A 13,357-nucleotide genomic window follows, 5' to 3' on the forward strand; every position below is an offset into this window, starting at 1 on the left:
GCAAAGCGTGAACGGGTCTTGGTGCGAGTTAGGTCATGGACAGCAGAGTTTTGGATGATCTGAAGTTCACGGACAATAGAACGCAGGAGGTGAGAGAAGGAAGGGGGAAGTGCATTAGAATAGTCAAGTCTGGAAGTAACAGAAGCAGATGAGCTGAGACAGGGGTGATGTTATGGAGGTGAAAATGTGTGGTCTCAGTGATGGTGCAGATGTGTGGTTGGAGAGTCAAATATGACACCAAGGTTGCAAACAGTCTGGTTCAGCCTTAGATTCAACTACCTGTTAAATTGTACCCTACTCAGTGCCTGTGGCAAGGAGGGAGTTGATTTTATAAGTGCTTATATCTACTGATCTCGCTCTTCGGTTGCATGACTGAGCCGCCTGCTTTGGAAAGAGTAGCAACCCCATTCTATGCTGTTCCAATCAAATCCGGCAGTTTCTTCATTAGGCAGAATGGGAAATAAACAGGTCCAACTTCAATTACTTTGTTTTAATTAAAAGAGTACCTATTACTGGTGTGCAAAATATTAGTAATTTTCAACAAAAATTATAACTAATTTAGTCTAAGGCCAAGAATTTCATTATTTCAACAGCTGTAGTGCATAATGTGAAAATCAGTGAACAAGCATGCTAGTTAAATAGCTCCACCAATAGTTGCCAGATTGCTGTGAAAATACATCTCAGCTATAACTGCCATTCAAGTTCACCCACCTTCAGTATTTCAAGCCCCTTTCCAACACATTCCCAGTCAAGCCATTACTGTTGTATCTTTGGTTTGGAGAAATAAATTGACAGGAGCCTATTAAGCAAATTTGTGATTAAAAGTTGGAAATGTGTAGCAAATGGATCAGCACCTGCAAGTGTTTAAAGGAAGTTAACATTTCAAGTGGGCCACTTCATCACAACTGGCATAATTAGGCTGGAGAATTTCCTTTTATAGGACTAGCAAGTGCAAATCAGGACAAGAAAGCTCAGGGGAAGAACAATAAGTTCTTCTCTCTCCAGCCCATCAGTGCTACCACAGGGTCAAGGAGAGACATTTAGACCTCATTATTAATGGGCAAGTGGAAAAGGTGCAGGGGAACCCACTCACATGTAAAGTAGGCCAGTGACATGGGATGCCCTGTCAATCTAAATAGTCTCATTTAAATAAATCACTGCAGGCTCCCAACTGATAACTGGCCAGATTTACTGCTTAGCCAGTGGCCATAGCCAGGGAGGGTCTCCTGGGAGCTGTCCTTGGCAGTCAGTAGGAGGGGAAAACTTATGAGCTACAATAGTGAAAGGGGAGAGGGATCTTGAATGATCGGAGCTGCTTTTGGGAGGAACATAGGGATAAGAGTAGGCTATTCAGCCCCTTGAGCCTATTCTGCCATTCAGTGAGATCATGGCTGATCTGTATCCTAACTTCATCCACCTGCCTTGGATGCAGATCACTTAATACACTTGGCCATCAAAAATCTATCAATCTGAGATTTAAAATTATTAATTGACCTAGCATCTACTGCTTTTTTGGGGGAGTAGTGTTTCTTAACTTCTCTCCTGAATGTTCCTTTGTCCTGAGCTCCCCCACCAACAGAATATTTTTCTCTCTATCTACCCTTTCAATTCCTTTCAAAATCCTAAAGATCTCAATCGTCACACCTTAACCTTTTATGTTCCCGGGAATACATCCCTAATTTATATAATATCTCCCCATAATTTAACCTTTGGAGCACTTGTAACTTGTGAATCTGCACTACACTCCTAAGGCCAATATATGCTTTCTAAAGAATGGTCTTCAGAATTGTACACATATGTTCTAACCAGGGAATTATATAGCTATAGCAAACCTTAGTCCCCTTTATATTTGAGCCCTCTTGTTATAAAGGCTAACATTCTATTAGCCTTTTTGATTATTTTCTATACCTGACTATTACAATTTAGTGATCTGTGTACATGGAGCCCAAAAGTTCTTTGGGCCTCTATATTTCCGACCTTTTCACTATCCATCCTTTTTTGGTCCAAAATGGATGACCTCACAATGAGCTGCTTTGAAAGCCATCTGCCGGTTTTGTCCACTCACTTAATCTGTCAATATCTCTTTATATTATGCTCCCGTCTACACTATTTACTGTGCCACCAATCTTTGTGTCATTGACAAGCTTGGCTATCCAGAATAGTTCAGCAGAGAAGGAGGCCATTCTGTCCATCGAGTCTGCACCAACAATACATGGCTCTCTATTGTGGGGAGAAGATGGGAAGCGAGAATGATCGGAATGCAATGATGGGGGAATGGAGCGTGAATGATTGGGGCTGGGGAGGCTGAAGGCTTCCTAATGAGACCTTGGGGGAGCACTGTTGCTAAAAGGTAAAGTTTTAAAACCTACATGGGTACCTCCTAGCTAGTTGGCCCCTCACGCCATGTTTCTGCTGCCAGGCAGCAGACTATGCAAGAGTCCTCCTGTAGTGAGGTTAAAAATAAGTCACAGAGCCATGGGCCTCATGGGACCTTAATTTTTGGATGTTAAGTAGGCCTAGATCACTACTGTAAATACACCCTCTCCTGCCTGACAAGGCCCTAAAGTCGAATTTATTGAAGGCTGATCAGAAGGAAAATGAGATACTGTTCTTCCCATTGGTTGATGCTACCATTGACACCCAAAGTTGCAGACATCCAACCTTAACATGTAGTAACTGAGGGCAATGGTAAAGAATTTTTAAAAATAGAACAAAATCAGCAGAGAAACATAAAGAAGGTGATTCACCATTAATGTTTGCTTCTTTTTAAAAATCGCATGTGTACTGTACTAAAACTCAGAATGGAGAAGGCCTATTTGTGGATTTGATTTTGTCTCATCTTTTGCTGCCACTATTTACTTCTCCAGGTGCTATCCACCATTGCTCCAGCAAGCAAACAATCAGGCAATTTATTTCCAGACTCTGCCAATACATCCCTTGTACCTGACACTAAGAAATACTGACTGGTCTTGATTTTTCATCTCTCACTGTGATAAAGTGTGTGGCTCCCTATGTGATACAGCCAAGATCAGCTTTGAAGTTTGGTGGAGAATTGGTGCACACCAATTGGGGGGGGTTCTGATTCCTTAAAGCACATGTGTGCTTTTTTTAAAGTTTGGCAGTATTGTGGGTGTGGTGGGGAGAGGACGCAGGGGAAAAAGGCATACAAGCATTGAGCTCGGGTTTTAACAAACATTTTAAAGTACATGCACATTGGAACAGTTACTTAACTGGAGGAACCGGAAGCTGGTCGGCAGCGAGGACTCCTGGGTAGGTATTTTCCTTAAAGGTGCGGAGCTGAGTAAACACGAGCCCCTACACATGTAGTGTCTCCCACCCATTCTCCTCCTCTAACCTAATAATAAGACCCTTTTTACCCTCCTCCTCTAACCAAAAAGGACTGAGCAGGTAAGCTATTTACTATTTTTGTTAATATCTAGAGTTGTACTTAACTAAGGGGTAATTGAATAAAAGAAATGGCAGCCAGTGTAGTGTATTGCTCCTCCTGCAGAATGTTCGAGGTGGGGGAAACCTCCGGTGACCCTGCCGACTTCACCTGCTGGAAGTGCATCCGTCTCCAGCTCCTATCAGACCGTGTTAGGGAATTGGAGCTGGAGCTGGATGAACTGAGGATCATTCGGGAAGCTGAGGGGTTGATAGATAGAAGCTACACGGAGGTCGTTACTCCACAAATCAAAGGCAGCTGGGTAACAGTTAGAGGTGGGAAGAGGTCAGTGCAGGGATCTCCTGTGGTCGTTCCCCTCAACAACAAGTATACAGTTTTAGATACTGTTGGGGGGGACGGCCTATCGGGGGCAGGCTGCAGTGACCGGGCCTCTGGCACGGGGTCCTGCACTGTGGCTCAGAAGGGAAGGAGAGAGAATGGGAGAGCACTAGTCATCGGGGACTCGATGGTGAGGAGTACGGACAGGCGGTTCTGTGGGCGCAGGCGAGACGCACGGATGGTTTGTTGCCTCCCTGGTGCCAGGGTCCGTGATGTTTGTGATCGCGTCTTCAGGATCCTTAAAGGGGAGGGGGAGCAGCCAGAGGTCGTGGTGCACATTGGCACCAACGACGTAGGAAGGAAGGGTGGCACAGATGTTAGAAGTGAGTTTAGGGAGTTAGGCTGGAAGCTGAAAGCTCGGACGGACAGAGTTGTTATCTCTGGTTTGTTGCCGGCGCCACGTGATAGTGAGGCTAGGAATAGGGAGAGAGCACAGCTGAACACGTGGCTGCAGGAATGGTGTAGGAGGGAGGGCTTCCAGTTCTTGGATAATTGGACTGCATTCTGGGGAAGATGGGACCTGTTCAAACAGGACGGGCTGCATCTGAACCAGAGGGGCACCAATATCCTGGGAGGGAGGTTTGCTAGTACTGTTCGGGAGGGTTTAAACTAGTTTGGGAGGGGGATGGGAACCGGACTTGTAATCCAGGGACCAGTGGGTCCACTCAGAAAGACAAAGAGTGTAGTGAGGTATTGGGGAAGGTAGCACTGTCACAGAGGACAGATGGGCACGGAGAAGGGTTAAAGTGCGTATACTTCAACGCAAGAAGCATCAGGAATAAGGTGAGTGAATTGAAGGCGTGGATGGGCACTTGGGACTACGATGTTGTGGCCATCACTGAAACGTGGATAGGTGAGGGGGAGGAATGGTTTTTGGAGGTACCTGGTTATAGATGTTTTCATAAGATTAGGAATGGTGGTAAAAGAGGTGGGGGGGTGGCATTGTTAGTTAGAAATAGTGTAACAACTGCTGAAAGAATTTTCGAGGAGGATCTGCCGACTGAGGCACTGTGGGTTGAGGTCAGGAACAGGAAAGGAGCAGTCACCTTGATGGGAGTTTTCTATAGGCCCCCCAATAGCAGCAGGGAGGTGGAAGAGCAGATTGGGAAACAGATTTTGGAAAGGAGCAGAAGTCACAGGGTAGTAATTATGGGGGATTTCAACTTCCCAAATATTGATTGGCAACTCTTTAGATCGAATAGTTTGGATGGGGTAGTGTTTGTGCAGTATGTCCAGGAAGCTTTTCTGACTCAGTATGTAGACTGCCCGACCAGAGGGGAGGCAATATTGGATTTGGTACTAGGTAATGAACCAGGGCAAGTGATAGAGCTGTTGGTGGGCGAGCACTTTGGAGATAGTGATCACAATTCTGTAGCATTCACTGTGGTAATGGAGAAGGATAGGTATGTGCAACAGGGCAAGGTTTACAATTGGGGGAAGGGTAGATATGATGCTGTCAGGCAGGAACTGAGGAGCATAAGTTGGGAGCATATGCTGGCAGGGAAGGGCACGGTCGAAATGTGGAACTTTTTCAAGGAGCAGATAGTAGGGGCCATTGATAAGCATGTCCCTGTCAGACAGGGAAGGGATGGTCATGTGAGGGAACCGTGGTTGACAAGAGAGGTTGAGAGTCTTGTTAGGAAGAAGAAGGATGCGTATATAAAGTTGAGGAAAAAGGGCACAGGCATAGCTCTGGAGGGATACAAGATGGCCAGGAAGGATCTGAAGAAAGGGATTAGGAGAGCTAAGAGAGGGCATGAAAAATGCTTGGCGGGTAGGATAAAAGAAAACCCCAAGGCCTTTTACGCGTATGTCAGAAATATGAGGATGACTAGGGGGACCATAGGTCCGGTCAAGGACAATAGCGGGAGACTGTGTGTTGAGCCGGAAGAGATAAGTGAGGTTTTGAATGAGTACTTCTCTTCGGTATTTACGAATGAGAAGGGGTGTATTACTGAAGAGGACGGTGTGAAACAGACTGGTAAGCTCGAGGAAGTGCTCGTTAGGAGGGAAGATGTGTTGGGGTTTTTGAATAACTTGAAGATAGACAAGTCTCCCGGGCCTGACGGGGTATATCCAAGGATGTTATGGGAAGCAAGGGATGAAATTGCAGAGCCGCTGGCAATGATCTTTTCATCTTCTCTGCTGACGGGGGTGGTACCAGGTGATTGGAGGGTGGCAAATGTTGTGCCCCTGTTCAAGAAAGGGAATAGGAACAACCCTGGGAATTACAGGCCAGTTAGTCTTACTTCGGTGGTAGGCAAGTTGATGGAAAAGGTGCTGAGGGATAGGATTTCTGAGCATCTGGAAAGACACTGCTTGATTCGGGACAGTCAGCACGGTTTTGTGAGGGGTAGGTCTTGCCTCACAAGCCTGATTGAATTCTTTGAGCAGGTGACCAAGCAAGTGGATGAGGGTAAACCAGTGGATGTGGTGTACATGGATTTTAGTAAGGCATTTGATAAGGTCCCCCATGGTAGACTTATGGAGAAAGTCAGGAGGCATGGGATAGTGGGGAATGTGGCCAGTTGGATTAAGAATTGGCTAACTGATAGAAGGCAGAGAGTGGTCTTAGATGGTAAATACTCAGCCTGGAGCCCAGTTACCAGTGGCGTGCCGCAGGGATCAGTTCTGGGTCCTCTCCTGTTTGTGATTTTTATTAACGACTTGGATGAGGAAGTCGAAGGGTGGGTCAGTAAATTTGCAGATGATACAAAGGTTGGTGGAGTTGTGGATACCGAGGAGGGCTATTGTCGTCTGCAAAGGGACTTGGATAGGTTGCAGTGCTGGGCTGAAAAGTGGCAGATGGAGTTTAACCCTGAAAAGTGTGAGGTCGTCCATTTTGGAAGGACAAACATGAATGCAAAATACTGGGTTAACGGTAGGGTTCTTGGGCATGTGGAGGAGCAGAGAGACCTTGGGGTCTATGTGCATAGATCATTGAAAGTTGCAACTCAAGTGGATAGGGCTGTGAAGAAGGCATATGGGGTGTTAGCGTTCATTAGCAGAGGGATTGAATTTAAGAGCCGTGAGGTGATGATGCAGCTGTACAGGACCTTGGTAAGGCCTCATTTGGAGTACTGTGTGCAGTTCTGGTCGCCTCATTTTAGGAAGGATGTGGAAGCCTTGGAGAGGGTGCAGAGGAGATTTACCAGGATGTTGCCTGGAATGGAGAATAAGTCTTACGAGGAAAGGCTGAACATTCTAGGCCTCTTCTCATTAGAAAGGAGAAGGATGAGGGGTGACATGATAGAGGTTTATAAGATGATCAGGGGAATAGATAGGGTAGACAGTCAGAAACTTTTTCCCCGGGTGGAGCAAAGCGTTACAAGGGGTCATAAATTTAAGGTGAAGGGTGGGAGATATAAGGGGGATGTCAGGGGAAGGTTCTTTACCCAGAGAGTGGTCGAGGCATGGAATGCCTTGCCCGGGGAAGTTGTTGAGTCAGAAACTTTAGGGACTTTCAAAAGGCTTTTGGATAGGTATATGGATAAAGGAGAATGATGGGGTATAGATTAAATTGTCCTTGACAGAGGACAAAGGATCGGCACAACATTGTGGGCCGAAGGGCCTGTTCTGTGCTGTATGTTCTATGTTCTATGTTCTAACACTGTCAAACTCCAGCCGTCTACAGAAATCATCATTACTGTTTATGCAAAACCACTTCTAAAACAAGCAACAAAAAAAAACCCAAAGGCTATAAGCTTTGTTTTTTTTTAAAAAGTGCTGTAGGTCAAGGCATTGGCCTTCCATTTCTGAGACAGTGGTTTAAATAATGTGATGAATATCTCTCTCTGTTGCCATCATTAAATACGGTGGGACAATAGCAATTCAGTGTCTAAGGGCTGTAAACCTACAGATCAAAACAGTATGCAATTTGGTGCTATCTTTTAGGCCAAATTTTGCTGCAGCAGGGCATAGTTAGACTTGTGCTTGTACGGTTATGTTTTTGAATTTTCTGTGTGATAATTTGCTGAACGTGTGAGCTGATGATGGCGCAGTGAGGGACCTGAGTGAACAGGACGAGCAACTGTGTATCTGCTTAACCAGTCAGATTGAAGGATTGTGAAATTAACAGCGCAGGGGGCCGAGAGGAAATGTAAGTTTGAATGGGCAAATTCAATGCCAAATCAGGTACAGAAAGGGAGATAAACAGAGGGAAAAAGAATAAAAGGGCAGAAAAGGAAAGTAAAAAAAAATACATTTTTAAAATCAACAACAATTAAAACCTGAAGGAATGAGACTCCATGCTTGTAATAGTTAATTTTTAGTGCCAGGGAGATTGATAGTAATTAACACTTATCATGTCATTGAAAGGGTATTTAGACTTGAAATGACGACTTAACTTTCTGTGATGAGCAACTTCACACCAGTCAATGCATTTTGATGGCAGATAGAGAGATGTCATTTTCATAAAGCTAATGACGGAGTGATGCAATTCAGACAGTAACTTTTGTTTTGTTTTTGAGTTGAGCTGTGCATCTGCCTTTGCCTGAACATAAATAACAGTGAAATCTGGGTCATTATTGTTTCAGGAGGATGAAACATGAATTGCAAATTTTACTCTGGTGCTTTTATGAAGTTTGGGTTAAGGAACATAGCTGAGTCAAAGTAGCAGTACTTCAGGACATCCTGAGAGATGGAATAAGATACTACCTAAATGCATGAAAAGATGGAGAGAAAATTGGCATTACAAAAACTAATGTCTGTCTCTACACAGGTCAGAAGATTCTCAGAGGCCTTCTTCTACATGGAGCACCAGAAAGAGATGGCACTTACATTCCAGGAACACATGTGAGTCTTCCCATTAATAGCCATTGCATCCATCAGGTGATACTCTTTTATTAGGCAAACCCTACCTACAATGAATTCATGCCTATGTGCAAAAGATGTGTTTGTGATGGCATGTATTTATTCCATGTGTCAATGCTATCAGTTATACTGTAATGATCAGTTCACCAGACAGAACTCAGAGAAGGAGAGAAGACTAAAGGAAACAATGCCACTGCCCACTTATGTAATTTCCAGCAGCCTCCTTAAGTGGAGCATTGGTAGAGGCCTAGGTAAATGGTGAACCTTGGGCAGGAATGGTGCATGGCCAAGGAGGTGCTTAATAAAGAGAGAAAGGGAAAGAGGTGCTACCTGACTTGGCTTCATACTCTTCCATTTCCAGTTGCTTTTTGATTCCATTTATACTGCTTGCATCAATGGCCTTTCCAGTTAGTTTTTCTCATAACTCCACAAATCTACAACAGTTTGAAATTATATGGAACCTTTGATGTAGAAAAAGGTAATGTCACAAGACATTTCACAGTGACATGGTGAAAAACAGACCCAGAGCCAAAGAGAGAAGGGAAGGACATAGAGAGGAGGGAGTTGGAGAGTCAGGGAGATATAGAGGGGACATTCCAGGGAGTAGGAAACTGAAGGCATGGCCTTCAAAAACAGTGCAGGGAATTCCACAAGCGATTAGAGTCAGAGAAATGGAACGTTTAAGGGGCTGAAAGACTGGTTAAAAATTACAGAGATGAAGAGGTAATACTATGGAAAGGTTTAAAGACAGTGATAAGAATTTTAAATTTCTGATGTTGGTGGTTAGGAAGCCACTTTTCACAGTGATGGAATTTAGTGCAGAACACAGGAACACAAGAAATAGGAGCAGAAGGAGATCATATGGCCCATCGAGCCTCCTCCGCCATTCAATACGATCATGGCTGATCTTGGGCTTGAGTTCCACTTTCCTGCCTGCTCCCCATAGGCCTTGATTCCCTGCGAGACCAAAAATCAATCTATCGCAGCCTTAAATGTATTCAATGATGGAGCATCCACAACCCTCTCAGGTAGAGAGTTCCAAAGATTCACAACCATTTGAGTGTAGTAATTTCACCTCATCTCAGTCCTAAATGATTGGCCCCTTATTCTGAGACTGTGTCCCCGTGTTCTAGATTCCCTGACCAGGGGGAACAATCTCTCAGCTTCTACCCTATCAAATTCTTTCAGAATCTTGTATGTCTCAATTAGATCACCTCTCATTGTTCTAAACTCCAGAGAATGGAGGCCCAATTTACTCAGCCTCTCATCATAGGACAACCCCCTCATCCCAAGAACCAATTTAGTAAATCTTTGTTGCACTGCCTCCAGTGTACGTATACCCTTTCTTAAATGTGGAGACTAAAACTGCACACAGTATTCCAGGTGCGGTCTCGCCAAAGCCCTGTACAATTTTAATAAGACTTCATTATTACTGTACTCCAATCCCCTTGCAATAAAGGTCAACATGCCATTTGCCATCCTAATAGCCTGCTGCACCTGCATGTTAACTTTGTGCGTTCCTTGTACGAATGCCCCCCAAGTCTTTCTGAACATCAGCACTTGCCAGTTTCACACCTTTTAAAAAATGTTCTGCTTTTCTATTTTTACGACCAAAGTGAACAACTTCACACTTCCCTACATTATACTCCATTTGCCCACTCACTTTAGTTTGGTTTAGTTTTAGTTTAGAGATACAGCACTGAAACAGGCCCTTCGGCCCACCGAGTCTGTGCCGACCATCAACCACCCATTTTATACTAATCCTACACTAATTCCACATTACTACCACACCCCCACCTGTCCCTATATTTCCCTACCACCTACCTATACTAGGGGCAATTTATAAAGGCGAATTAACCTACCAACCAGCAAGTCTTTGACATGTGGGAGGAAACCGGAGCACCCGGAGGAAATCCACGCAGACACAGGGAGAACTTGCAAACTCCACACAGGCAGTACCCAGAATTAAACCCGGGTCGCTGGAGCTGTGAGGCTGCGGTGCTAACCACTGCACCACTGTGCCGCAACTTGTCTATATCTCTTTGCAGCCTCTCTACATCCTCCCTGCAGCTTACCTTTCCACCGAGCTTTGTATCATCAGCAAACTTAGATACATTACTCTCTGTCTCTTCATCCAAGTCGTTAATATAGAGTGCAAGTAGCTGAGGCCCCAGCACTGATCCTTGCGGTACCCCACTATTCACTGCCTGCCAACTTAAAAATGTCTCATTTATGCCCACTCTCTGCTTCCGATCTAGCTATGATACAAATAGCTACATTTTATATGAGCTTCAGTCTTCAAATATTTAGCTAGAAAAGTTGAGGTTCGTCTAGGATTGCATGTTAGCCTGGAGAGATCAAGAAGGGACGTAGAAGCTAACCTGGTGTCTGCAGATAATGTCGCTGAGAGATGGTATGTAGATGAATAAGAGAATTACTCTTTGTGCTAATCAGGTGCCATCTGAGTTCCTTCCCTATTCCCTGCTTCTTAATTTTTAACATGTCACTTTTATTTAACCCTTTTACCATAATGAAAGATTTGCCTGGATCAAATTTTTGAATACTTTAATTTAAAAGATTTAATTAGGTCACCTTGAAATCTCCTTTACAGGAGGAGGAGAAAGAGAAATTGCAACATAACCAATGTAGATAGTGAAATCACTCGATACTGTTAGTAAGGTTTATCCCATTGCAGTGCTGTTTTTGGTCAATCTGTAATAAATCTGAATTGATATAAGTTCCATTTTCCATTGCATTTTGACAAACGGCAGAGAATGTTGTCTTTGATGAATTAGTCAGAAAATGCATTTTTTCTTGGCCGAAGGGAAAATAATGCAACTTTAAATTACATGAGACGACTAAGTGTTTTTTTTTCAAGTCATCATTAAAAACTCCTATAGGTATTCCTAGAAATGATTGTTGTTTTTTTTTTATTCTTTCATGGTATGTGGGTGTCGCAGGCCAGGCCAGCATTTATTGCCCATCCCAAATTGCCCTTGTCGTTGTGCCAACGACATAAGTAGAAAGAGGGATGAGGTCCTGCAACAAGAATTTAGGGAGCTAGGTAGCAGATTAAAAAGCAAGACCTCAAAAGTTGTAATCTCTGGATTACTGCTGGTGCTACTTGCTAGTGAGTATAGGAATAGGAGGATAGAGCAGATGAATGCATGGCTGAGGTGATGGTGCAGGAGGGAGGGCTTTAGTTTCCTGGATCACTGGGTCTGTTTCTGACAAAGGTGGGACCTGTACAAATTGGACGGGTTGCACCTGAACTAGAACGGGACCAACATCCTTGCTGGGAGGTTTGCTTGTGCTGTTTGGGGGGGTGGGGATGGGTTTAAACTAATTTGGCAGGGGGATGGGATACAGAGTGGAGGTACAGTAGAGGGTGATGTACAGTCAAATATAAAAGAGAAACTGAGTGAGTCTGGAAGGCAGAGCAAATATCGACCTGTTAAAGCACAAGTGAAAAATGCAAGGCAGGATTGCATCTATTTTCAGGCAAGGAGACTTACTAGTAAGGCAGATGAATTGAAGGCGATGATTAGCACATGGGAATATGATATTTTTGCTATAACAGAGACAAGGTTGAGGGAAGGGCAGGACTGGCAGCTCAATATTCCATGTATAGAATCTGCAGGTGAAACAGGGGAAGGGGTAAAGGAGGAGGTGGCATTGCTCTGTTGATCAAGGAGACAATTACTGCAGTAAGGAGGGATGATATCTTAGAAGATTCCTCAAATGAGGCCATATGGGTAAAACTTAAAAACAAAAAGGGGCAATTACTTGGCTGGGAATGTATTACCGGCCTCCAAACAATCAGGAAGAGATAGAGGAGCAGATATGTAGGCAAATCTCAGAGAGGTGTAAAAATAATAGGGTAATAATAGTAGGGGATTTCAACTTCCCCAATATCAACTGAGATAGTCTGAGTGCAAAAGGCTTAAAGAGGGAGAAATTCTTAAAATGCATCCAGGAGAGCTTTTTGAGTCAGTATGTAGAAAGTCCAATAAGAGAAGGGGCAGTACTGGATCTAATGCTAGGGGTGAAGCCAGACAAGTGGTAGAAGTGTCAGTGGGGGAGCATTTCAGGGATAGTGACCATAACTCTGCAAGATTTATGGTAGTTATGGAAAAGGACAAAGATGGACCGGAAATAAAGGTACTGAATTGGGGGAAGGCCGATTTCAATATGAAAAAACAGGATCTGGCCAAAGTGGACTGGGAGCAGCTACTTGTAGGAAAGTCTACATTAGACCAGTGGGAATCATTCAAAGAGGAAATAGCGAGAGTTCAGAGCCAGCATGTACCCGTTAAGGTGAAGGGTAGGACCAACAAGTCGAGGGAACCCTGGATGTCAAGGGATATAGAGTATTGGATCAGGAAAAAAAAGGAGGCTTATGGCAGATTCGAAGTGCTGCAGACAGCGGAGGCACTCGAGGAGTATAGAAAGTGTAGGGGTGGTTACTTAAAAAAGTAATTAAGAGAGCGAAGAGGGGACACGAAAAAACACTGGCGGGCAAGATAAAGGAAAATCCTAAGGTGTTTTATAAGTATATTAAGGGCAAGAGGATAAGCAGGGAAAGAGTAGGGTCCATTAGGGACCAAAGTGGCAATCTGCGTGTGGAGCCGCAGGACATAAGTGAGGTTTTAAATGATTACTTTTCATCTGTGTTCACTAAGGAGAAGGACGATGTATGTGTAGAGATCAGGAAGGGGGATTGTGATATACTTGAACATATGAGCATTGAAAACGAGGAAG

The 13,357-nt window shown here is 44.1% G+C and overlaps 1 protein-coding gene across 3 annotated transcripts in view; it reads left to right on the top strand.

The window, feature by feature from the left end:
• Positions 1 to 13,357, top strand: part of fam135b (family with sequence similarity 135 member B) — a 548,259-nt gene that overhangs the window by 426,232 nt on the left and 108,670 nt on the right. For all 3 annotated transcript variants that reach the window (XM_068031369.1, XM_068031370.1, XM_068031371.1), the window contains one exon: positions 8,505 to 8,578. In XM_068031369.1, coding sequence (XP_067887470.1) covers positions 8,505 to 8,578 — 74 coding nt within the window. The remainder of the gene's footprint in view (positions 1 to 8,504; positions 8,579 to 13,357) is intronic.

This window comes from Heterodontus francisci, chromosome 5 (assembly GCF_036365525.1).
Source record: "Heterodontus francisci isolate sHetFra1 chromosome 5, sHetFra1.hap1, whole genome shotgun sequence".
Taxonomy (NCBI): Eukaryota; Metazoa; Chordata; class Chondrichthyes; order Heterodontiformes; family Heterodontidae; genus Heterodontus; species Heterodontus francisci.